Source organism: Tenrec ecaudatus, chromosome 15, assembly GCF_050624435.1.
Source record: "Tenrec ecaudatus isolate mTenEca1 chromosome 15, mTenEca1.hap1, whole genome shotgun sequence".
Lineage (NCBI taxonomy): Eukaryota > Metazoa > Chordata > Mammalia > Afrosoricida > Tenrecidae > Tenrec > Tenrec ecaudatus.
The window spans coordinates 22,338,937-22,366,043 of NC_134544.1; the positions used below are offsets into that span (position 1 = coordinate 22,338,937).

The following is a 27,107-nucleotide window of genomic DNA, read 5'->3' on the forward strand; positions in this document are numbered from 1 at the left end:
GTCACGTGGCCATTCATTCCACCAGTGACTCAGAGCCCAACCGGCCTTGGGGCCCCGCGCGCCCCTTGGGGGCGGGGCTATGCCCGGAAGGGCGCGGCCGGGGCGGAGCGGGCGCGATCCGGGGGGCGTGTCCTCGAGGAGGCGGAGACAAGATGGCGGCCCGGAGCGCTTGGAGGACTTAAGAGGCGCGGTCGGGGCCACGCCCCGGGCAGGAGGGACGCTCTGCGCGCGCCCGCTCTATGATGCTTGCGCGCGTCCCCCGCGCGCCGCGCTGCGGGCGGGGCGGGTCTCCGGGATTCCAAGGGCTCGGTTACGGAAGAAGCGCAGCGCCGGCTGGGGAGGGGGCTGGATGCGCGCGCACCCGGGGGGAGGCCGCTGCTGCCCGGAGCAGGAGGAGGGGGAGAGTGCGGCGGGCGGCAGTGGCGCTGGCGGCGACTCCGCCATAGAGCAGGGGGGCCAGGGCAGCGCGCTCGCCCCGTCCCCGGTGAGCGGCGTGCGCAGGGAAGGCGCTCGGGGCGGCGGCCGTGGCCGGGGGCGGTGGAAGCAGGCGGGCCGGGGCGGCGGCGTCTGTGGCCGTGGCCGGGGCCGGGGCCGTGGCCGGGGACGGGGCCGGGGCCGGGGCCGGGGCCGCGGCCGTCCCCAGAGTGGCGGCAGCGGCCTTGGCGGCGACGGCGGCAGCGGCGGCTGCGTCGGCGGCAGCGGTGGCGGCGGCGCCCCCCGGCGGGAGCCGGTCCCTTTCCCGTCGGGGAGCGCGGGGCTGGGGCCCAGGGGACCCCGGGCCACGGAGAGCGGGAAGAGGATGGACTGCCCGGCCCTCCCCCCCGGATGGAAGAAGGAGGAAGTGATCCGAAAATCTGGGCTCAGTGCCGGCAAGAGCGATGTCTACTACTTCAGGTACCGCCCCGGGGGCGGGGAGGGGCGGCGGGGGTCATGCCGGGGTCAAGGGTCAAGAGCTGGCCGGGCTTGGGGGGGGGAGGGGGTGGCATGACAGGACGCACGCGGCTGGGCCCGGGGCGCTGGAGTGAGTGTTGAGCTCTGTGCAGTGACAGGCAGGGGCTGAAAGGCCAGGACCCCCAGGGGGAAGCCCTCTGTGGAAGGAAAGGGTCAGAAGGGACACTGGTTTGCCAGGAAAGGGTCACCGTGGCAAGGATGGTTTGTCCACGGAAGGGTTAAAAGGTGTAATTCATCTAACTATAAAACCCAGTCACCGTTGGCTCCTGGCCCAGCCTGTCCCAGACTCATCACAGGAGTGTAATCATACACATGTGGAAGAATCAGCTCTCCCTACTAACGAGGGCCCGGGTCTTGGGAAAGTTGCACGGATGGAGTCTTCGGCATGTCCGGGCGTCCCCACAGCTCCCTTGGTTGCAGACCAAGTAAATTGTTACAGCTCTTACCTCCTGACCTTTCCAAAGAGTCTCTCCTACAGAGTGGGAATAGGCCTTTTCATTGTCTTCTGGAAACAGGCTTTGTTTTGTGAGTGTGGCTGCATTCTTTTATCACTTTGGTCAGTTCCAGAACCCTGTAAAAGATGGGTTTGTTAGCTTGGCTCCTGCTCTTTGACAGGAACCCCATCTCTTGATATTCTGAGGAAGAAGCCTGCACTTCGGTAAAAGGACATTTCCCCCACTGTTAGTTTTCAATCACATTCTCTCGTCCTTAGCTGTTCTGAGTTTAACTTTGCATGCAAGAGAGTAGGTGGCGGTGGTTTTTTTCCAAGTCATTATTTACACCTCCTTTTTCTTTTGGGGGCAATGTTGCCCCACTTCTGCAGCCAGCATTCAGTTGGCAATGAATGGGGACAGTTTGGTTGTCACACCTGGGGAGGGGTGGTGGTGGCTGGCAGATAGTGGATGGGGTCCAGAGAATGCTGCTATATTTCTTACAATACACTCGACAGCCTCCACAACAACAGAAAAAGAAGCATCTGGTCCCAGATGCCACCAGTGTCTAGATTGAGAATCGTGGCCTGGGTGATCCAAGGTTTTTCATCTGAAAGCAGGCTTGTGATCCTGTGGTGACACTGCCCATGGTTTTGGTGTGGAGGACCCCAGTAAGCACAGAAAAGTGCCTGTGACTGTTGGTACCCGTGGCATTACCTTGTGAGCAAGTTTACTAAAATTTCTTTGAAGCCATCCACTTCGAGGAGGAAACAGAAGCGTGCTGTATTCAGTGGCTGTGGACGGCATGCTTGTGGCTGGAGGGAAGCATCTTTCAGGTCATGTGCTTTGGCGTTGGAATTAGCTGGTTGTCAGCCATCTAGGTGAGAAGGCGTTGAATAAAGTTACTCAGGAGTTCATTCCTGTCTTCTCAAGTTAGTGTAAGTTAATACATTACCCCTGAGGAAAAGTGTGTGCACGCGTACAGTGTGATATTTGTGAATTGATAGTACTTAAATAGTACGAAAAAGCTAGAAGTAGATACATATAGGGGACTCTGGTGGTGGACTCATCGGCTAAGCACTACCACAGGTCTGCTTTTTGAACTCACCGGCAGCTCTTCAGGAGAAAGAGGAGACTGGACGCTTTTGTGAAGATTTGAAGTTTTTGACGCCTAGAGATGCAGTTCTGCCTTGCAAGCCATGTAGGGTTGCTGTGAGTCAGAATAGACTTGATAGCAGGGAGTTTGTGTACACACACACACACACACAGAGAGAGACACGCACATGCGGGCGCGTGAGCCCTGCTGGTAAGGTGGTGCAAGCATTATGTTGCTAATTGCAAGGTGTCCAATTCAAACCCACCAGCCGTTGCGCAGAAGCAAGACGAGGCTGACGGTTCCCATACTGCCCTGGGGTTTCTGTGAGTCGTAACGGACTCGATGGCAGTGAGGTTGCGTGCACGTTTCCACGAATGTCATCCCTGCTGATGTCAAATGCAAATAAGAACATAGCCCAGATGGTTGCTCAACTAAATAAATTCAGTAAATTTGTTCAGCCTGGTCTAGTAAAAAAAAATGTGGTGCTGCGGTTCTACTCATTTTTCTGTTGATTAAAGCTTCATCTTGAAATCTGAAACCGAGCGGAGGCCCTATTTAAAACATAGACGCTTGATGTTGTTTTATATTTTTCCATCGATGAGCATGTTAAGAGTGCTATTGGGAAAAAGAGGCCACCCCTCGAAAGTCCCCTTGTTGGGTTTGATGCTGTGAACAACTTTTCACTTTTGTGTGTTCTCTCGTTAGCAGTGCATCTAGTGCTTTTTCCCAAGTAGACAGTCTGCTGCAGCGCTGCCTGATGTCCTGTAGCAGGCAATTAGGTTTGACAAGGATATTCCGTGTCTGAAGCCCTTGGAGAATAGGTGCTAGTCTGTTCTCAGTGGAGCATCTTCCACTCTGAGCTCCCCTCCCGATGGCAGTTCTCCAGGGATAGGGTTTGTTTGGTTTTGAGATGACGTATTTGCTGAAGCGAACTTGACTGTTGCTCAGCTTTTTTTTGGTTGTCCTTGGAGTAGCTGGGAAAGTTCCTTTTAAAGGTCAAATGGCTGTAGTGGTCATCCTGACTGGCTGCTTAGTGTTTTTCTGATTGTTGTAAGTCTCTTGGTAATAACCTTTTTATTACAAACCCCCGAATTTGGTAGAAAAACCGATGTGATCCATTTAAAACAAACTCTTAAGTATATTCATTGTGAGAGGACTTGCAAACCACTATTCTGATAGTTACTTGGTGAAATCAGGCATTTTTTTTGAGATGTTACTGCTTATGCAAAATGGAAAAGGCACACATGAATGGGTCTGTGCCACGTGTGTGCAGTTAAGGGCTAAAAGGAGTCTTGCTAATTGTTTACTGACCCAGTGAAGATTTTGGTACCATGCAGAACTTGATCACTCTGGGTTTTCTTCTGATAGGTTATATTGCAAGGCCGAGGGGACCCAAGGTGGCGCAGAAGGCTGAACTCTTGACTAGTTGGCAGTTGAAAGGTTGGCATTTTGAACCCACCTGAAGGAGCCTCAGAAGAGTGGCCTGGCAATGTGCTTCTGAAAGGTCACAGTGCCATTTGAGAACCCCCCACGGTAGTTCTGCTCTCTGCCCTTGGAGCTGCCTTGAGTGGACAGCCAGCAACAGCAGCAGGGGTGCCATGGTGGGCACTCATCTTACACCCAGGAGAGGAGACCCAGGTTGGGTTCCTGGCTAGGGCACAGCCGCCAGGTGACTGCCAGTGCGTGCTGCTCCGATGCTGAACAGGTTGCAGCAGAGCTTCCAGACTCAGGTGGACTAGAAAGGAAATCCTGGAGACCAATGTCCTAATGTCACCAGTGACAACCTCATGGACCACAGCAGTTCACCCCTGTTGAGCATGGGATCAGCATGGGTCTGAGGCTGATTCACAGCAGTTGACAGTGGGATACTTGTTGCTTAATGAGAAACAGTAGCGACACAAACCTGTGACTTTAGTTTTCAGCCCTGATATTCCTATCAGGGGCGTCACTGCTTTTACCATTTGCTCTTCAAAACAACTCAGTGGCTCATAGCACCTGCCATATCCCTTCTGAGGTGGCTTAAGCGTTAACGCACCCATTGGTAATATGAACACCTGCGCCCAGCTGTTCACACAGATTCTCATAATGCTAATGCCTGGATTAACCTCCCCTGGGAGACTAATTTAAACAAATCTGTGCCTGTTAACGGAGGGTGTGGCTGGCGTTTATTAATTGGACTGAAATTAAGTGGATGGAAAAAGCATCAAATTTTGGTGGGAAGTTTCTAGCTGCTAACCTGCATCAGTCAGGTTCTTAAAGGAAGGTGTGTCTCTGGTTGCCATTTAAACAATAGAAGTATGCCTTCTCTCAGGATTACTGACAGTACTGTGGCAGTTCCTATATGTTTTTTTTTTAAGGGTGGGGCGTGATAAGGTATGGATCCATTGTAAAAGTTCCTCAGAAAGGCCCTTGCCATCATTTAAACCATTATTTGAATATAATGCTTTGCTAAGTGGTCTGCTGACTTCTGTCATTTCTGGGGTTTGGTTTCCTGCATGATGCTGGTAGGTTGGTATTTTTGAAATACAGTAGGCCTGGCCAACAGCGCACCTTTTGTTGCTCTTGCTTGCCTATGTCTTTGAGTCTAAACGTGTTGGGTTCTAGATTCATCTTTACAGCCCGTGTTAGAGACATGGGAATCATGGGAAATGATTCCATTTTCCACTAGTTGGATAGTGGAAACATGCTGGTAAACATTTTTGACTCTATATCAAAATTATGTGCATCTGCCTTCTGAAATATTGTGTATAATTCTGATCCCTTCTCAAAAAAAAAAAAAAGATGACCGTGGAAGCAGAGAAGAACAATTAAAATAATCATAGGGAGCAGGTGCACAAATGGAGACTTAAAACTACCTTATTGATCTGGAAAGAAGACACAGGAAGTCTAATTGAGGGTAGAACGCCCGGGTGAGGGCTGATAAAGGCAGGGTCTCTAGGGAAGGCCACAGAACACAGAGGTTCAGGGCACCAGCGTGGATGTGAAAGGGCTCCAAAAGTTCATGGAACAACGTCTGGGGCCCCCCACCCTGAACTTTTTGAAGCACCTGGAGGTCCATCTCTGCTTAGACGTGCCTGTCATTGCTAACCCTGTGGAGGACGGTTCTGTTTTGACCCGCATGGGGCTGCCACGAGTTGGAAGCAACTAGATGACCACTGGATATAACAATGTTGTAAGAACTTAATTCTAGAACATTAGAGTAAAGGCGAGGGTAACTCAGAACCTGTTGCTACACACAGGTTTATACCAAACAAAATGTGTTTAAACATGCCTCTTCGATCAGTGAATGGCTGTAGACACATTCTTTCATCCATTCACTTGGCTTAGTCTCATAAGGATGCCTTCAAAGAAAAGGGCCAGTGAGTCTGCTGGCCAGTTAAAATAAGGCTGAGAGGTCAGCCCAGAAGGTCATAGTCCCCTTTTTGGGGAATTCCAAAGGGATGATCTTGGTAGATTTTTCCAAAGGACAGAGACGAACATGGAGATGTGCCATGATCATGAAGGTGGTTTTCCCAGGACAAGGCTCATCCATTGCACTCCAGATGTGCTGACCCCTGCGATTTCCCCAAATGTGGGAAACTTGACTACCTAATTTGTGGGAGGGGGGGGACTGCATTCCTGCTCTGCCCTGTTTAAAAAAAAAAAAGTTTTAAGGAAATGGAAAACTGCACTGGTGGGAAAAGTCATGACAATCCATCTGCCTGTTGTTGAAGGTATAGCAAAGGCTGTCCTGAGAATTTTGTTGTGAAACTTTACCCCCAATCTCCAGGCCTGAACTTGCCATTTCAGACTTCTTTCTGAGTTCTCCAAACTCAACATTTCAAAGGAACATGATTTGAACGCCTTGAAGATGCTAAGTGTATGTTCCTTGGATCACTCCCCAGATTTATGTCCATCCCTGTGTTTCTTTTACAACTGTGACCTGACACCACCAGATTGAAAAAATAAAGGTTTTTCAATTGATTACAAAACAAAAGCAGCAAAAACTGCCATCCAGGGGAGTCAGGTACCTACTCATAGCCATCGTACCACTCATTCACTCACTGTCAGTGAGTCGATGCTGCCTCATCAGCCTTATAGGACAGGGTAGAACTGTGTGCCCCTGTGGTTATCTGAGGCTATAATTTTATGGGCGTTGAAAGGCCCATTTTTCTCCTGGGGACTGATGGTCTTAAAACTGCTGACCATGCAGTTAATAGCCCAATGCTTAACCACTGCGCCACCAGGGCTCCTTTCAATTGATCGAAACTCCAAATTCATTGCCATCCATGGTAGAACTCCCCTTTGGGTTTCCAAGACTGTAACTTTATGGGAGTAGAAAGCCTTGTCTTGCAAAAATAAAAGTCTTAGGTGATTAATTTTCAATGATTGTAAGACCACACTTAAAATTTTGGCAACTGTTAATAATGTTTTGCTAAATGCTTTATTTTGATAACATCTCTTAGGTATAGTTATCTCTGTCTTACAGATGGGGAAAGTCAGTTAAATGATGTACTCAAAGTTGTGCTTCTGGGAGGTACAGTTTGACCTCAAACCCTCCGTCCACTCTTGCAGAGACCCCATCCCTCCTCACAACCTCAAGTATGGCGAGACCTCATGCCTTATCCGCTTTGCTTTTTGAGCTTGGCGGTCCACGAAAAGACCCTAATTCCTATTGTACTCGTGGCTAGAAGTTATCAAAGGGTAGATTTTAAATCCTATTGTACCTTAAGATGATGTCAAGTTTAGGAAATAGAACAAGTAAAGTAATGTAGTTAATAAAGTATTATTGTGGGAAATAAAAAGAGATCGTACTCTTACCCAAGGCTTCAACACATTATTTCTCAGAAACAGATAAGCAACACTTTCCTTAGGGGGGAAAACTAAAATAGTAGTAGGAGTAAGTAGTAGTAGTAGTAAGTAGTAGTAGTAAAATAGTAGTAGGAGTAAGTAGTAGTAGTAAAATAGTAGTAGGAGTAGCAGCAGCAATAGTAATATGCTGTCCAGTCAGCTCTGACTCATAGTGACCGGAGGCACAATAGAAGGAAATACTCTCTGCGCCTGTATCATCCTCAATCGTTATTGTTGTGTTTGAACCCATTGTTAAAAGCACTGTGTCAGTTCACCTTGCTGAAGCTCTTCCTCTTTTGCTGACCTTCCTTCTCCATTACCGAGGTTGATTGACTTGTCAAAAAAGAAAAAAGAAGAAAAGGGAAAAACCAAAATCACTGCCATCAAGACGATTCTGACTTAACCACGACCCTGTAGGACAGAGTACAATTACTCAGGTGGGCTTCTGAGACTGTAAAGCTTTACTGGAGTAGAAAGCCTCATTTTGCCTCCATGGAGGGACTGGCGGTTTCGAACTGTTGACTTCATGGTTAGCAGACCAATTTGTAATCCACTCCACCACCAGGCCTTCTCCTGTCTTCCAGACTGGTGTCTCTTGGTCACATGCCCAAAATATGTGAAATGAACTCTTGCACCCTGGCTTCAAAAGAGCCTCTGACTGACTATAGGTCTTCATTTTAAAACATAGAAGAAATCAAGTTGTCACTTGCACACTATAGCTCATGAAATGCTTTTATATAGTTCCTACAAAAAGCTGCAGCACAAATGATTCAGAGTTGTTTTTTTTTTAAAAAGTTATCTTTAGTTTGAAGAAAGCAAAGAAATATATTAAGTGCTTATTATATAATATATAGTAAGCACTTAATAGTCTTTTCTCTTTTTAGTCTTTTCTCTTAATTGCTTTTAGCTTTTTCTCTTACTATTCCTTGTTGTAAACCTAGTTCTTGGAGTGAAGAAACCCTGAGATTGCTACCCTCAAGGTCAGTGGTTCAAACCTACCTGCTCAGCAGGAAAAAGTTGAGACCGTCTGCTCCCCTAAAGGTTCAAGCTTCAGAAACTATGTAAGGTTGATATGTTGTTATGAGTTAGAATCAATTTAGCGACAGTGGGTTTGGTTCCCCCCCCCCCTCCGACCCCCAAGAGTCAAAGGTGAGGTGGAATTGTGCTGATTATTCTTTCAGGAGTACCGAAACATTTTTACCTATTTCTAACTATGTTTGGTGATAATCTGTAAGAATTTTTCCAAGGGCATATCATCTTATTTGTCTTCCATCTAGTTTCTTGAATCTGGCTTACAAAGTCTTCATCAACCAGCACACTACCATACTTGTTACTCATTAGAGGAAATACAAAGCTCAAAACAGAATTGGACAGATGACTTTTCAAGTTGCTTTTGAACTTTTCTTATGTGAAATATATAATCATAACTTAATTTTCCCCATAACTTAAAGTTTCAATTAATGCAGTGGAAGCAGATGACTTGCAAAGAAGTTGCAATGCTTTATTATTATACTTAAGTTTTTTAGTGAGAGGAATAGAAACACATACCATTTTGACTCATGCTTGAGAGCGTCTCAAAACCAGCATGAGGCTTTGGAGATGAGCTACCCACTTTTATCTCCGAATTTACTGTTGGGGTTGGAATTTTAATATTCTTGGCAGCTCTTCTTTTCTTGTTCCTCTTTGCTGCCTCCACTAAGAAATGGGTGGAGGAGATTGTCAAAAGACAGCTCATGTAATTCCATCCGTCCGAATTTCTCCAAACCAAAAGCTTCTTAAGGAAGTAGGGATAAAAGTGACTTTGGTATCATAGCACTGCCTGCAAGTCTTGACCTTGACTTCTTCCTTGGTGTAGTAGCAATTCAGGCACCGATTTGAGAACCTGAGGAACATAAAGAACCAGCAGTGCATGGCAGTTGAAAAGTTCGTTTTAAAATTGAGCACTTTGCATAACATTGTTCAGACAATTCTAAGTGATTTACAAATGTCAAGGGAAATGACATTCCCTTTTTGAAAAGAATGTTAGTTTTGGAGTAATATTCATCATAGAAAATTTGAAAAGTACAGAAATGTCTAAAGTAATCTAAAGTTACAGAAAAAAATGCTCAAAATCTTAAGGACTCAGAATTTCATGACCCAAATGTTAACATTTTTGATAAAATGTCTACTAACCTTTCTCTTTCCACTTAAGCTTAAAAATCCCGTTGTGATTATATCATGATCATCAGTAGTGGCTTCCCCATGGAGATTGTCAAAGGAGGGTGCCTTGCTTTGGTACAGGGTGCTCTTAGAGGAGACCTGGTGGCACAGTGAGTGGAAGGTTGGCAGTTGGAACCCATTGGCTGTTCAGTGAAAGAGAAGACCCCGAGATCAGCCCCCATACATATGTCATTTTGGGAAACACGGGGTGGGGGTGGGAGTGGGGGTCTGTTTCTTCTGTGTTCTTCAGAGTCAGGAAAGAGGCAGAACAGACTTAAGAACACACAACAAGAAAGAGCATGTGATTTAGAGTGAACTTCCTTAGTAATGCTTTTTTTAAAGAAAAGTCCTTTTGTACTAGAAGAATCTCTAGACAAAGAATGAATGTTCTTAAGGTTCTTGACAAACAATACACTTAAGATAGAGCTCTGGTTATGCATTGGGCAGCTTAACCTTAAAATCAGCAGTTCGTAACCACCAGCCACTCCTAGGGAGAAAGATGAAGCTTTCTACTCCAGTAAAGAGCTGTATAGTCACAGAAAGCCACCGGGGAGCAGTCCTGCCATGCTTTGTAGGGTTGCTATGTGTTGGAATCAACTCAGTGGCAGTGGGTTCAGTTGATGAACACGTAGGCCTACATTCGTGTTAATGCCTTTCCTGGAGGCTCTCGCAGAATTAGGTGCCTCCTCTGGTATTCTGCACCCAGTCTCTGAACTCTTGCCACGGTTGCTGTAATAAATACTCTGCAAGTCTTGGGTGCCTAACCGATTCCGAATCTCCTCAAGGTCATGGACTGGATCTGATTCATGTCAGGGTCCAGTATGGCCTCTGTTACATGGAAGACACTTGCTGAATGGAGCAAATGGTTCATTCTTTTCTCCAGCAAGATCTTAGACTTCTGCCGGAGACTAGCCTTACAGCACAGAGACACTTTCCCCGCTGTGCTGCTGCCTGCCTGGGACATAAAGCACTGTTCACCTCGAATAGCCAGAACCCAACTGAGCCTGCTGCCCTGGAGTCTTTCTGACTTTCAGTGACTCGGGTTTCTGCAGCTGGAAACCTTTACAGGAGCAGACAGCCTCATTTTTCCCCCCTGGGCATCCATGTTACCAAAGTCCCGTTTCTGTCCACTGCGGGAGAGGGGTGTTTGGAGCGCAGCTTCACTGCAGACAGCAGGTTTTCCGTTTTTGCCCCACATGGTAGGGCATGTTGTAGTGGTTTGCTTTAGACAGCGGCAATTTCTGGAGAGTATACAGACCACATGTGACTGTACAGACCACATGTGACTGCCAGTAAATTAAAGTCATCATCCACTTAGAAATTTTTATATCTCAATGAAATGTTCTTTTTAGAGTTGAAAATCCAGTGCCTTTTCTTAATTTGTTCTTTACAGCCTCTTAGGTGGAGTTAGGGTTAAAGGTGACTTTCAATGAGTATTAGAAATGGAAGCAGGCCAAGATGTCATTCAAGCAGTAAAATGTTATTTTAGCAAGTCGGGGAATAGAACTCTTGTTGGCTTTTAATGAATGATCCTCAGTAATTTTCTTTGGGGCATTTAAATCGTGAGTGGGAGGAGTTAAAAGGTGTGAACACAGGTGGTTCAGGGGTGTCATTTCTAGGGGACTATTGGTGGGGAATTTTTCTTGTGGTTGAAATGAAATACTAGTATTTAAGGAGATTAGCAGTCATCACTATGAACTGAAAATGACTAATCTTTTTTGCTAGTTTACCAGGGTTGAGATAAGTAATCTCCCTCAGTTATGACTTGATGGTTTTAAGATACACTTACTCACTTGAGATCCTGGCATTGCTGAGACAGGGAGCTGCTGCAGCCATCTTAGCCTCAGGGAGCAGAGTCTAAGAGACGTGTGTTCTCCTCCTGGCGTCGCCTTCCCCAGGTGGCCCTTCCCAGGGCCAGGTTGTCACTGTGCTGATGCTTTCTCTCTGACAGGCAGCACTCCTGTCTACACAGCCACCTGGGGCCATGCTTGCTTTCCTCTCATACAGAGCAAGGTCACTGGTCTTAAAATCCTTCCAGTGCCCGGGCAAGCCCTAGTGCTGAAGGAAAAGAGCATGGCTGCACCATTGGTGGCAGGGATGTGGGTGCCAAGTACTCACTGGTGGCTGTCCAATATAGTAGAATTCCATCTGTGTGGTTCAGCGTTGCTACACTGCGCCCTGACTGGCTCGTCTCGTCCCAGCGACCCTTCTGTAAGGGGATGTCTGCTTGCCTAAAGATGGGCTTTCGGTCTCCACTCTGCCCTCCCCCCTCATTCACAATGATAGGGTTTTCTTTGACGCCTGATACCTGATCCAATCGACACCTTGTGATCACACAGGCTTGTGTGCTTCTGTGTACCAGTGAAACATACAACTTTCCTTTAGTTCTTTAATGTCCCCTCCCTCCCCCACTATCATGTTCCCAATTCTACTTTACAAATCCGGCTAGGGCAGAGCATGTACACCGGTACAGATAAGAGATGGAAACTGAGGAAATCCCGGACAGATAAACCCTCAGGACCAATAATGAGAGTAGTGATACCAGGAGGATAAGAGAAATGTGGAGGAGAAAAGGGAAACCGATCACAACGATCTATATATAGTCTCCTCCTTAGGGGACGCATAACAGAAAAGTGGGTAAAAGGAGACATCAGGCAGTGTAAGACATGAAAAATAATAATTTATAAATTATCAAGAGTTCATTAGGGAGGGAGGGGAAAAATGAGGAGCTGATACCAAGAGCTCAAGTAGAAAGAAAATGTGTTAAGAATTATGGCAACAAATGTACAAGTGTGCTTGACACGATGTATGTATGGATTTGTATGAGCCCCCAATAAAATGATTTTTAAAAATTCCATCTGTATGACAGGAAGTGGTGATTCAGTATGAATAGGAGGTTACTAAATACCAGTTAATATTCCGATGTTTTTGGATGTACTAATAGTTCAAGTTTGACTTCTACCCCACTTCCTGCGTTGCTAATTTGGTTTAGCAGTAGCAAGTGTGAGAACTGTTTTTCATGAGTCGATTCTGACTCATGGAAGCCCGTGTGTAACTGAGCAGAACTGTTCCACAGGGTAATGTGTATGGAAGTAGATCGCCAGACGTTTCTTCTGCAGTGCCTCTGAGTGGGTTCAAACTGCCAACCTTTAGGTTAGTTGTCGACCACAAGAGTTTGCATCAGACTTTTATTATAGATGACTTCCATTTAACTTTTAAAGGCAGTGAATTAGTTAGACAACTAATCCAATACATAATACTGTCCAATTGCAGTTATCAAGATCCAGCCTTTTAATTGGGTTCTCAGGTACTTAAACTTCCTTGATTTGGAGAGATGTGTTGGAACTGCGGAATTTTGTTGTGTAGAGAATGCTGCAGTGAAGCAGGGTCTCAGCTGCAGTAGGTCATGGGCACTTCTGCCCTTCCCTAAGGAAACTACCCGTGCAAGGTCACCTGCCATCAGAAACCTCTTACTGTTCGTCAGTGCCCTGGACTGTACTTAAAACAGAACGAAACCCTGCTGGTCCTTCGCTGTCCTCACCAATGCTTTCTTTGAACCCGTGTTGCAGTTTGCTGCCAATCTTATTTGCTGACCGTCTCTCTATTTTTCTCTTTTTTACCAAGCGGATGTCATTTTCCAAGGACTGCTCTCTTGATAACATGTCCAAAGTACACGAGACAAAAGGAGCATTCTGCTTGTAAGAAAGATTTGTATGTTCTTCTAGCAATCTCTAGGACATTCAGTGTTCCTCACCCACACCATCATGCAAATGCAGCAATTCTCGCCTTCCTTATTCGTCCAGCTTCCATCTGTATTTGAGGCGATTAAAAATACAGGTCAGGTGCACCTTCAAAAGTGACAACTTTTCTCTGAAATCCTTTAAAGTGGTCGTGGGTAGTAGAGTTGCCCATTGGAATCTGTCGATAGATCTCTTCACCGCTAATTCCATGTACATTGATTGCGGATCCAAGCAAAATGAAATTCTTGACAACTTCGGTCTTTTCACCATCGATTGCAGCGGTTCTCAGCCTGTGAGTTGCCACCCCTTTGGGGGTCGGACGATCCTTTTCACAGGGTTTGCCCGATTCATCACAGTAGCAAAATGACAGTTTTGAAATAGCAATGAAAGTAATTTTATGGTTGGGGTCACCACGACATGAGGAACTGTATGAAAGGGTTGCAGCATGAGGAAGGTTGACAACCACTAATCCACCATGATCTTGTCTTCATATATTAGTCCATTCGCTTCTCTCAAAAGTGACTTAACTGTTGCTGCCTGCTATATTTATGAGTGATCCTTATCTTTTTACTTAAAGTTGCTATCATAATATTCTCGTCTTCTGGAAAGTGAGTCTAAACGAGCTCTCGGGCCCTGATGGTGCAGTGATTAAGCACTCAGATGATAGCGAAGGTTGCTGGGGGACCCAAGCTGCTCTCTGCGCTGGAGAATGGCAGCCTGCTTCTGTATGGGTTGCAGCCGTGGGAACCCAAAGCAGCAATGTCCTGTAGTGTCACGGTGAGGCGGAATCAACCTGGGAAGGAGTTAAAATTTAAAAAAATATTCTTGATTAATGAGGTGTACTCCACTTGTCAGCACTGTTGAATTCTTACTACAAAGAGGGCTGTCTGGCTGACAGCTTTTGTTTTGTGGAGAATTTTTCCTTTGCTTTTTTAAGTACAAGGGAGCTTCAAATAGTTCCTGGAACGTTTTTATTTCCTTACCTTGCAAGACCGAGAAAAACAAGGCAGACGTATCAATTTCCAGGCTCACCCGTCTCACTGTATTAGTGTAGCGATACTTTAGCATTCAGTTATAAGGACTATATGGCTAGTCTAGTATCATGACAATTAGTTGTGATTGTAGAGGTGGCATAATAGCAGGTTTTCATTTGGGCTTCTTAGAAATACTTCATTTCTGTGTAGTGAAATAGACTAACCATGAAAGGATTTTCTAGTTGTTTTTTAAATTCCATGCAGTATGAATAAATGAAAAATTGATAATTTTATTTTGTCTATAATTTAAAATGATAGTGTCTAAAATTATTTCCCTGGTAAGGTTTTTTGCTGTCAGAGTTATTTTATGTGGTACTAATTTATATACATTAAACTTTGGAGTTTCAAAGCTCTGTGGTAAGACGGTAGAGTCATCTCTAACCACCCCCACCCCTAGTATTGCAGCATTGTGTGACCAGTGCACGTCAGTGCCTACCTACCCTGCTTTGTACTGAAAAGATGCGCGTATTGGACAGGGTTCTCTAGAGAGACAAACCAGATGGCTAGTAATTATATATAAATATATTTATAAAGATAGATATATAATTCAATAAATAAACCGTTAAATAATATACAGATAGATAATACAAGAAATTAACAGTTAAATTATAAAGCAGTGAGACACTAGCAGTCCTTCAAGTTTTGAGAGCTGCCAGTTGCCAGTCCCCTTCTGTAGACAGAGCTGGGCTATATATACCCAGGCAGCAAACAGCAAGGCAGGTCCCCAACTGTCATCAACTGTCAGTCCCCAGCTCCAGAGATGAACATTCCAATCGTGTGGGCTTAAAGGGACCTCAACTTACAGCGACACAGTCCACAGGCTAGGCACCCCACAGGAAGTGTACCCCTTTAAACTGAGGCAGAGAATAACCAAGGTGAGGCTCACCGAGCCATTTATCCCTCTGCCCTTCAGTTAATCCTACTTGTGTCTATCGGCCAGACCGGCACAATAAACTATAGCAATGCGATTCCTTAAAAGTCGCACTTCGTTCCAGCTTGTTTGAGCCTCCAAAGGGACGTGTGTTGAGATTGTTGGAAATAAGTAGATTTGCAAGGAATAGAGGAATTATTTCTACCCTGGGTTGAGGACTGAAAGCTTCAGAGAGGAGGTGGCATCTTAGCTGGGCTTGGAGTCTTTAATCGACTTTCGACAGGCTGTTGCTCATGCCATTCCTTTCATGGGAGCTCTGGTAGTACAATGGTTAAGCACCTGGCTTCTAACCCAGAGGTTGATGGTTCAAACCCCAAAATGGGTTCAGGGTGGGCAAGACCTGACGATCTGCTCCTAGGAGTCCTTGTATGGTCACTGTGAGTCTGATGAATTGACTCCACAACATCAGCATTTCTTCCATGTAGATGGACAGGACTGCAAAGTCAAAGGGACAGCGCTGATTGTGACCAAGTAAATCCTTTGAAGTTGAAATGTGAGTATTTTGCCAAGGAATTGAAAGGTCCCTGGGTGGCACCGATTGTGTTCAGCTACTAACCTAGAGATTGGTGGTTCGAACCCACCTCGCAGCACCTGGCTATCTGCTTCGGGAAAGGCTACAGCCTAGAAACCGCATCTATGGAGCAGTTGGTCTCTACTGCGTTGGGGTCACCATAAGCCTGAACCAATTCGACAGCAGCAGTTTTGTTTTTGAGGAGGTACATCGCTTTTTATCAACCTTGAGTCTAGAAGTTGAGAATGGGGTACTGGATGTGTGTCCGAGGGACTGGACCCTGAGGATTCTGCTCTGGCCTTTCTAGGTGGCCAGTGATGGCTCCAGCCAAGACGGAGAACTAGAAGAAGGTTCTGTGGCGGGTAGAAGGTGGTGGGCAGAAGCCCTTTAAGTTTTGGATAAAATTGAGTGTTCTGTGCTATTTTATTTTGTGATACTGAGCATATTTGGCCCTCTGGGTTAGAACTGGAGTTGAGGTTTATGTAACACGATACTCTTTGGTCTGGTATGCTCTGGTTGTTTCCTACATTGTTCTTTTCTGTTCTGGCGACTGACATCAACTGTAGTCAGAATTGTATGCTTTTTACTGTGTTTCAGGACTACTTAAGTCACGTGTTTGTGGGCAGAAAAGGTTGATAGTATCATCTGTTACCTTGAAGTCTGTGGTAGCACAGTGTCATAGCCTTTGTGACAAAGTGGAATGGGTGGATTTGGACTTGATCCAGAAAGAAGTTCTCCTTGGTGTTCTAGGGGACCATTTCATCGCTTGGTTTGCCTACCTTTTTCCTTTGTTTCCTGTTTCATTGTTTCCCGTTTCTTAAAGATCAGTTACTGCAAGCTTACGTTCCAAATACAATACTCTAGTTTATTTGAAGGCGAGGTCTTCTGGAGTTCACAGCAGTCGTCTTCTGGGAACACGCAATGTTGATTTTTAAGTTGATCTGGCCAGGACATTTCACTACATAAGATTTTGGAGACCAAAAAAAAAAAAAAAAAAAGGACAGGACATTCTTCCTCTAGCATTTATTTATTTTTTTGCAGATGATTCTTAATGTAGGGGGTTTTTTTTTGTTTGTTTTTTTCCCTCTAGGAAGGGCTAGTTTAGTTGGCTTCTAGCATATCTGTGACTTTTTGTGGTTTTCCAGCTTTGACAGAACTTCTTGAATAAAATTATTCTTGATAATGTTTCTTGAAGGTGGGATTGGGTGAACAAAACTAAGGAAGAGAATGAGTTCAAACCCATTTATAAATGTTTAATCTTTTTGCCTTAATAGTTATATGCGGAAGCGTTAAACAACTTCCAGAATTAGAGTTTTCTTTTTGTGTAGTGTAAATGTCATAAGCCCCAATCACACCAGCCCAAGTGCTACGCCAGCACCAAGTATTTGTGTGCAGTGTGTACACACTTAACTAGGGGAATGGTGCGAGTCGGTGGCTGTTGTCATCGTGAGTGTAAGACAGGAAGCAAAGGCTGTACGTGAGCTTGCAGCCATTTGCAGTGTGCATGTTGTGATGCACGTGCAGTTAGCTGAGTGACTGACCAGTGGGCTCCACTGTGGTTACATCTGTTAGAGGTTCCGGTGGCACCTGGAGCGCATATTTACCCTTCTTACAGGAAACTTCCCAAGTTCTGTTGGAGCGTTAGTGTTGGCTTGCATAAAATGGTCCTATGGCACCATGGGAGGCCGGCCAAAAGGCATACAGAAAGGGGTGTGTTGCAGAGGTCTGGGGCCTCTGTTGTTATTATTTGTAGAATTCACCCTATATATATATATATATATATTTATTTTTCAGTCCAAGTGGTAAGAAGTTTCGCAGCAAACCTCAGTTGGCAAGGTACCTGGGAAATACTGTTGACCTCAGCAGTTTTGACTTCAGAACTGGAAAGATGATGCCTAGTAAATTACAGAAGAACAAGCAGAGATTACGGAACGATCCTCTCAATCAAAACAAGGTGGGTTCAGTCACTCAGCATGTTTGTTTGTCACTAGAATTTTGGTTACCTAAATAACCTTCACACCTCCTCCTTCCCCCAGCTCCTCCTATGCCCATAGTATTTTGATTTTTAAAATCTGATTTAATTTCTTAATGTAAACATGGAGGGGGGCTTATGTTTTTGATTATCCTTTCATTTCATTCCTCCATGACCTTTTTGAAGCCCACCTCATACATCACACCTTAGGCCAATTTGGGCTACTGTTGGCAAAAGTATTCTTTGTTGATTAATTATCCTTTTTAATTCCCCCACCCCCATCCCCCGATAAGGCCCCATTGTCCAAAGAACTGTCAACATTTTAATTTGGCAATCATCCTTATCACATAGTTTGTGATTGCACACGAATTTTCAGATAAAATTTGAGAAAGAAACATTTTTAATGAACTTTTTAGTAATGTTGAATAGTGTTCTCATTCTAATACTGTGTTTGGAGAGTATTCCATTATTTTTGTTTAAGCTGTGATTTTTGTTGAGCTGATTAGTTAATAGTTTAATGTTTAGGATCCGAAATAAATATAATCCCAAATTAATATTATTCTAATTGTATTGAGGCACCCAGATACCTTTATAAAGAGCATTGTTGTTCTCCCACACTGCACCCCCTCCCGCTTCTTCTGGTAATGTACCCCACGGGCAACTGATGTTAAACATTTTTGCTCATTGTTTTCTTCCTTTGCCTTTGCGGGGTAAGTGTTGCCAGCACAGCTGTCCCACACTGTTCATGGAAGGGAAGCGGAAGGAGAAGCAGGAGCTCTTCTCTCTTGGGGAGGTGGCTGATGGAGTCCTGTTTGCCCTGCAAGTGTTGGTCTCACTGTAGGACACCGGGAGCAGTGGAATATAGTGGAAAGGATGGCTGGTGCATTGTCTCTGCCACTTATTAACAGGTGCTTGCCTGGGTGAGTTTCTTAACTCCTGAGGGCCTCAGGTGTCTCATTTGTAAACTAAAGGTAGTAAAACCTTGCCCTTTGCACTCTCGTCGTGGCTGACTGGGGATTCATATAAAAACATGCAGCATAGATAGCATTGGACAGACTAGTCTTTCTCCTTCCCCGGTGCCCCCTGCGAATGCTCTCACTTTCCTAAGCAAGCAAGCTACCTTTGTGAACGGATGATGGAAGAAAGGATGCTTTCTGGCATAAAGCTCCTAGTCCACATCTTTGCTTCTCTGAAGGGTGTGAGGTGTGGTGTCGCCTCCATCTCTTCTCTTTTCAGAACGGCTTGCATGCAGTTGGTTCTGTCTGCTGATTGAGAGGTCTGCGCTGGCACACCGTTAGCATATCAGTAGCATGCACGGTGACAGGACGGGAGGGAGACCACCAGCTAGAGGAATGTATCCAAGACCGATCCATAGTCTTACTCTGGGAAGTTTAATTTCCAAAATTGGTGTAAGGCCATGTCCTTATGCCGTGCATTATTTTCCCCAGGTAGCTTGGCATATGCCTTATGGAGAGACAGAAGGGGAGGGAGAACCGAAACTGCTTACCTGTGGGCTAGTTCGAGCTGATGCTTATGACGGTTTAACTGAGCCTAAGAAATGGGCATTGGAGCAGAGGGAGCTCCGTGTTTACACAGACGTGAAGCTCCCTGATTGCAGCTAAAAGAAACCTCTGCTGTAGGTTTACTTTGCTGTTTACATGCACAGAGGAAAATTGAGATTGTTCCTAAAGTTGCCTTTATAAAACGTCATTTTAGCCATGTTGCTAGGCAGTCTAGAGAAGGGGCTCAAGTATTTATAAACAGAATGGGCTGCTTTGAAATTGCCCTGTTGTTTATTATCAGAGTCGTAGTTTAGCTACAGTGAGTTTAATGTGAAGAGTTACTGCCTGACAAATTATGAATCATTTCAGCCCCCCAGGAGGCCCGAAAAACTAATCCGTCTCTAGTTTGTGTGCACCTTTATGCTTTAGCTGCGCTGGACCACTCCTCACCTGCACCATGGCATGTGCTTCCAAGATTCTGCTTGCGCATACGCTGTTCCTTCTGCTTGGAATGTGCCCCCCCTCCCCCTCCATCTGACGAGCTCCTCCTCATCCAAGGCCCAGCTCCATTGCCTTCATCTCTGTGAAGCCTGCCCTGCGTATGCCGCTTCATGCAGGAGCCAATCCCTCCTCCGTGCTGCTTCCCTGGTGCTTTGCTGTGGTCTCTGGTGGTTTGTCTGCTTCAGCTAGACTGTGCGCTCCATGAGAGCAGGGACCAGGCTTTTTTTTTTTTTTGCCTTTGTCTTTGTACCTCAAGTCCAGAGCCTAGCACCTGGTAAGTATTTAATAAACGCTTGCTTGATGCTTATTTGATGTAGTGTCCATCTCATTTCAGAAGTTTATAGTAGTAATAAATGTTTCTCGAATGAATAAATTGATATGTGAGACATTATGTTGGAATTGCTTTTATTTTCAGTGTTTTTGTTTGGTTTTAGATTGTCATCAGAATTTGTGAATGTATGATCTTACTGTTCCATGAGATTTTTTTTCTTTTAGTTAAGCAACCTGAAAATGAAGTTTTGCATTAAAACAATAACTCTTCTGTTTGTAAAGCAGAAAACCTATTTGTGGCTAATTAAGTAATGACAGCATTAAATAATTCTTTAGAACAATACCATATAAACAGAGTTTCAAAGCATAACATGCTGGGGAAGCTGAGGTGCTTAATTGGAATCTGAGATGGTGTGTTACTATTATAGCTACAGACCCGGCCCGAAGTATAATACAGACTAATATGTGTGAGCAGTAGAGTACTAAGCAGACATATCCCATTAGAGTATCAGAGAAGGTTGGAGAAGGAGCTTTTTCTGAGAACGGCTCAGGGAGAAGACGTAGAGCAACATGTCCGATGAACTTCTCTCCAGGAATGGAACTCCCTCAGCCACGAGCCACATGTGACTGCTGAGTACTTGAGTGTGGCTAGTGTGACTGAATAACTGCATTTTTAATTTTAATTTGACTCAAATGGTCACAGATGCCCAATGGCTGTATTATGTGACAGACAGCACAGCCTCTTGACATGTAACTAAGACAGAACCTTTCTTCCAAAGTTGAAAAGGCAGTCTGTTCACATTTGTGGATGCAGATTTTATTTGTTCTGCATATCTATAGACTCTGCAAGCATTCAGAAGGTATTACAGGCAAATCTTAGCGACATTGTGGGCTTCATTTCAGACCACCACAGTAAAGTGAATATTCCCACAGTCATGTTTATACCATACTGTGTAGTCTGGTAGGTGAGCAGTAAGTAGCATTATGAAAATGTTGGAAATATTGGAGAAGTTACCAAAATGTGACACAGCCACGGAGTGAGCATGTGTTGTTGGAAAAGTCACCAATGGACAGAGGGGAGTGTTGGTCAAACTCCAGAGCAAATTCAACTGCTTTTGAGTCCATTCCGACTCTACAAACCGGCAACTTAATAAAACGCAGTTCTTGCAAAGCATGATAAAGCAAAGCTTGATAAATGAAGTAGGCCTGTATTTAGGCTTTGATTCCCAAAAAGGACATGCATCAGGGTTTCAGAGATGTGACCTTGAGCGTTTTAAGATGGAAGCGGAGAGAAGCAAGTACGTTACTTGTATGCAAATAATGCACTTAACATGTTTTATGTGTACGGCACAATCATTTCTCCTTGTGTGTGATTTTCACAAGCTCACCATGCCTGGGTTTGAGAACATGTTGACTTTGGTTTCACTTTTCTTTGTGTCCAGTGGATTCAATAGGAGGTTTTCACCCTGGTGCTTGGCATGGAGGTCTGGCTCCCAGAGGGATTCCTCCCTGCTCTGCCAACGGCTGTGGCCAGTGTAGGAAGAAACCATGGTTCCTTCTTTGGAAACAGCTCCCAATGGACTCCACGGCCCCCACCCACAAAGAGTGCTGCCCTATGCACCCTGGACCACAAAGGCCACGCAAGCCTGTGCACAGTTCACCCCACTATCTAGCTGGCCAGCCACCACGTTTGAGTGGTTTTAATCTCCCCATGTGGACCCTGCGGGGAAAGCATGAGAGCTGGGGGCATAGAGAAGTCACTCAAAGCCCACATAAGACAAGCCCAGCTGTGGTCTGGGGACCCTGTTTGTAGCAGTGTGCACCGCATGTACACCGTTTGGTGGCCATCTTGATAGGGGGCCAACACTTTGGGAGCTGAATATTCTAGGGTTTGTAGCCTCCCGGCAACCCTGGTGGAGGTTGGTTGAAAGAATCCCTGCCGGTGTGTTCCAGCCTGACCGAGCTTCTCCAGGGCAGAGTTTCCTTGTTTATTTTCGGATGACTGGGTTATCAAATTCAATGTGGTCTTTATAGGTCCACCATCGTCATAGTTTTATTATCAAATACAATCCGAAATAATGTTTTCCAGTGTAAATGAGGGGGAACAAATCCGAAACTCACTTCTGGAAATGTCATGAGACAGTGTATGTGCCTACGTGCAGGCGCGTGGCCAGGACTCCTCACATAACAGTCATTTATGTGGGTATGGTATTTGCTACAAATACACTCACTGTGGTCTCAATATGTTTGTAGAAAAAATAGGTTTGATAACAATGTAGTGCTTCTGAGTGCTAGATGTCTTCTGGGAGCTTCAAGTAGCTGTTGCTGGAAAAAAATTTCATGTTTCAGATGTATCAAGATGAAATTTATTTTTACTTAGCCCTTAATATCACCAGGTTTATATAAAGCTGCAAAACTTATAAAATTCAAGTCCCCTAACATTAATTTCATGTGACACGCTGTATTTACCAGTTGCTCACAGTTTGAATATGGTATGGGACAAGTAATTGCTAGTTTTGGTTACAGTGTTACTAAAAGCAATGAAAGACCTGGTTCTTCACCTCATTTCTCTGTTCACACAAGTTAGAGACATCTGAAAATACAGAACATTATCTTTCTGTTGGATGGACTCAAAGGTAACAGTAAGCCTGCCATTACTGGTTTTATGGTAGCACGGCATTGTGATTATCTACACAAACTTGGATTTCTTGTGACTGTTTTAGATACTCAACCAAATGACCTAGAAGGCGCTTGTTTTTTGTTTCCCTCAATGAATAATAAGTAATTTTTATAACCTTATATAATTCAGAGGTGTTATCTGAAGTTTGAAATGCTCCTAAGTGAGGAGGCAGGGGTGGTGGCAATCAATGGGTATTGGATCAGATTTGAGAGGTTGGATTGGAAATGGGGAGGCTAGTTAATCTGTCGGAGAAGAAATGACCTGAATTAATACTGAGACAGAAGGCATGGTGCGGCGTGATTCCCCATCAAGGACTAGCAGATGTCAATTTAGAGGCTGTAGAGAAGTGTTGCATGACGACAATTCAGACATCACTTGTTCGGGTAGCATAGAAAATGGGAGAAGAATAAACGGAATGCGATTGGGAAGACGGGTTTAAAATTTGCTGCTTTCTGAAGGATCATTTGGACAGCAGGCATTCCCAGGCCTCCCTTGAGAACGGCTGCCATAGTGCTCTGTCATAACTTGTTGCCATTGCCACACTGAAGGGGCAGAAGAAAGGTCTCTTGGCGCACCGAGGACAAGCCATTGTTTATTAAATGAATGAATAAGCCTTGAAGATGAGGGAATTTCCAGAGAATGTGGTGTCTTAAGAGCCAGGAAAAACATGCCATAGTAAAATTGGACTAAGTCTGTGTAGATGTCTTCATTGGACGAATGTGGACGTCACATTAGAAAGTGAAGGGCGACCATCACATAATCAGCCTCACAGGATAAAGCCAAAAAGTTAATAGGAAATGAGAAATTCATAACAAAACACAGCTTTCTCTTATAAAGTACAATTTGGATTTTTCTTATGAGGTAGTTCATGTACTTGGGACGTAGCACATGCTATTAGAGAACTTGGAAGTAACTTGAGGAGCGAGTATTTGGGGGCCGGGGCAGTCAAATTTTACTAAGCCCAGGATTTGGAGAGAATGTCTAGAGAACGTAGCAGAGCCTGGTGCCACCGTCAGGTAAGTGTTAGACTGTTAAGCACAAGGTCAGCAGCTCAAACTCCCCAACTCCACGGGCGAAACATGAGGCTGTCTGTTCCCATAAAAATGTCCAGCCTTGGAAACTGCACAGGGCCACTGTGATTTGGAATTGACCAATGATTTCTAGAAAATAGTATGCAGTTTAAATATTTTGACCCTGACAAGGAGATAAAGTGTACATTTGTGGATTATTCTCATCAGCAAGTTTAGAGAACACTTGTGCAAGTATGCCCGTCTGGAATTTCAAGTCCCGCAAGAAATGGTGGCTTTGGTTTTGGTGTTTTTCATAGGAATGCACAGTGTATGGATTGGAGGTGGGATGTTTAAGGCTAGGGGGTTATTTCCCAAGCCAGATTATTGAATCATGACTCATGACCAGAATTTTTAGGATGTGAAATGTAAAATATCCTGCATATTTGGGGTGTGAAATATGGTAAGATACCACATTCAGTCTAATACTGTCTTCGTAGACTTTTATGATGTGTGTGTCCTACGCAAAACATTTTTGCTCTTCTCAAAAACTCGCCATCAAGTCAATTCTGTCTCAGTGACCCTACAGGACAGTGGAACTGTCCATGCGGATTTCCAAGATCCTAAATCTTTACAGGAGTAGAAGGCGTAATCGTTCTCCCATGGAACGACGTGGTTTTGAACAACTGGCCTTGCATTTAGCAGTCCCGAAATGTAGCTCCTATGCCACCAGAGCCCTGCTTATTTTGTACTCTTGGTTGAGTTGAAGTTTGAGAGCCACTGAATTAGGGGTGGATATACTGAGTAATTTGAGGATGAGTAGTGGTTAATAATGATCTAAGAGATTTTGATACATAGTTAATCACGAGGTAGGGATGTGAGTTGTGATGAGATTTGCTGAATAATTTTTAGGACATAGTGTGCAGTTCAGTATTTTGAAAAAGATGAGTATATTGCTGGATTCTCAGAAACAAGTTCAGAGAACACTTGTACAAGTCTTCCTGTCTGGTTTCAACTCCCACAAGAAATGACTTATTCCTGACCACAGTGCCCAATCTTGCACAAAAATGGCCTGTATTAGGGCTATTGAGGGTATGTGCCCCTCTAATTGCTTTAGTTACATCCCCATAAGAAAGTAGTTTATCATTTGGGGAAAATTTTACTTGTTTATTAGTGCCAAGATCAATTAGCTCTATTTACCTCCTACTATTCTGATCAGTTGAATTTTCTGTGCCACTATCTAAGGACTAACTTTGTCACAATCCCTACTCTGCCCATGAGCATCCACCTCAGTTAACCTTTTCCCATCTGTTCCGTACAATGGAAGGAACCCGTCCAGTGCTGCGGCACCACCCCCACAATGGTTACGTTTGAGTCTATTGTAGTCAATGTGCTGATTCATTTCTTTGCCCTAAAGTCTTGTTATTGGCCCTTAAATGTGATTATTCTTTATACATCTAATTTCTGTTAGGCTCTGCTCTTCTAATGAGAGTGTATAAGAGCTAAGGCCATGCAGAGGGTTTGTTATTTGGTCCCCAGGAGTTGAGTCAATACTGACCCAGCGACCCCTAGGGCAGAACCGCCCCTTGTGAGTTTTTGAGACTGTTTATGGTACTAGAAAGTCTTGTTTTTCTCCACCGGAGTGGCTGGTGGTTTCAAACTGTGGGCCTTGAGGATCACAACGTAACCCATAACCTACCTCTACACCACCCAGAGCTCCCTCAGGAGTTTAGGAACCCTAACAGGAAGACACATTGAGATGAGTTGACACTGACTACAAGGTGACAATTGTGAGCATGGTGCATGACTGGACAGGATTTTGTACGTTGTTTTATTATGAGTACCAACTCACTCGATGACACCTAACCACAGCATAGGCAAATTATATATGCAATTTTTTTGGTGGTGGGGCCCATATTGTGTGTTCCTCCCCAGTGATTTCACAGGGATTTCGGACAGGACTGCTGTACTATAGGTTTTCCTTTTTTATTTTTTGTAACTCAATATCAAGCAAACAAAATGCTGTCATCTAGTCAGTGCAGACTCATTGCGACCCCCTGTGGGTTTCTGAGACTGACTATTCATGGGAGTAGAAAGCCCAGTCTCTGCGAGGAACTATGCAGAGGTGAAATGCGGCGTGTGTGTTTCAGGGAGGGGCTCCATGCGGAGGTGAGATGTGAAGTGTGTGTTTCAGGGAGGTAGTTTATGCAGAGGTGAAATGCAGTTTGTGTTTCAGGAAGGTGGCCCATGCAGGGTGAGATGTGGCGTGTGTGTTTCAGGGAGGTGGTCCATGCGGAGTGTGTGTTTCAGAAAGGGTCTGAGGTTGGTAGTTGACTTGTTTCTCTTGAGCTTCAGCCCTATGCGTATCATGACAAGTAAACACCATTGTACTAAGTAAACACCATTCTTTCATAGGTACTCGCTATTTTGGCAATCTGCTTCCGTCTAGATTCTTCACACTCTTATTTGTCATTATTTCATGAGGTTAACAGCCTGGTTGACAGTGACTTTGCCAAAAAATACCATCTGGAGGCTGAGAGAACGGCTTCCCCTGGACTATTTGGAAGGCTGGCTTGTGGTTTGAAGAAAGACACTGGTCCCACCGATCTCTTTTCACTGCATCAAGCCCATTCCAGCTCAGAGCGACCCTATAAAGATTAGAATTGCAAAATCCAAATACTACAAGGGGAATGGTGTCAGCTTAAACTGTAACACTTAATTTGCAGAAGTCCATGGATGACAGGCCAAAAATCCATTCGCAGGGTCCGTGACTCCCCTCTGACCATGGTGGAGGCATGTGGATAGCGTTGCTATCTGTCAGAAAGGGTGTTGTAACCTTGATTATGGAGGATATGATTAGGTTAAATGTAATACCTGGTCATACGACTTCTCTTTGGACCCATTTAAAATTTGCTCTGATTTTCAATATTACCTGCTTTATTCTTTTTCTTGAGCATGTTTCCCCCCCCCCCTCTGGTTTATTAGTGTTGTTGGTCTATATATATATGCTGTTTTTTGTTTGTTGTTTTCTGGTATATAAAGTCCAGGAAGGGCAAATATATAGAGACAGTAGACAGTAGTTGGCGCAATGGCTTATTAGGGATGGAGGTTGTGGGGCCGGGAGAGGGCCAGAGGTTGGAGGGAAACAGAGCAAATAAGGAATGCAAGAAGAAAGAGAATGTTCTAAAACTGATTGTGTTAATGTTTTTTGTGTTAATGTTTATACAACTCTTTAAATACCGTTGAACTATGGATGTGTATCATACATGAATACCATATCAAGAAAATTAGAAAACACTAGAATTGCTCCATATGGTTTCCAAGGATGCAAGTGTCTGTCCATGGAGCGGCAGCAGTGGAGGCCGAGCCATCAAGCCTTTCCCTGGGTTAGCGTTACTCCGTGCTGTTAAGTAGTAAGGGAGGGAACAAACCTCTCTTCCATTCATAATCTT

General features: G+C 44.7%; 1 protein-coding gene and 1 non-coding gene across 2 annotated transcripts in view; both read left to right on the forward strand.

The window, feature by feature from the left end:
• The first annotated feature begins 334 nt into the window (after window positions 1-334).
• MBD2 (methyl-CpG binding domain protein 2) overlaps window positions 335-27,107 on the forward strand; it is a 68,738-nt gene continuing 41,965 nt past the window's right edge. Inside the window, exons 1-2 of the mRNA XM_075533029.1 lie at window positions 335-894; window positions 17,518-17,677. Of these exons, the coding sequence (XP_075389144.1) occupies window positions 350-894; window positions 17,518-17,677 (705 nt within the window). The 5' untranslated portion in view covers window positions 335-349. The remainder of the gene's footprint in view (window positions 895-17,517; window positions 17,678-27,107) is intronic.
• On the forward strand, window positions 5,949-6,109 carry LOC142428249 (U1 spliceosomal RNA). Its single transcript, XR_012780184.1, has one exon. It is a non-coding gene; the product is annotated as a U1 spliceosomal RNA (small nuclear RNA).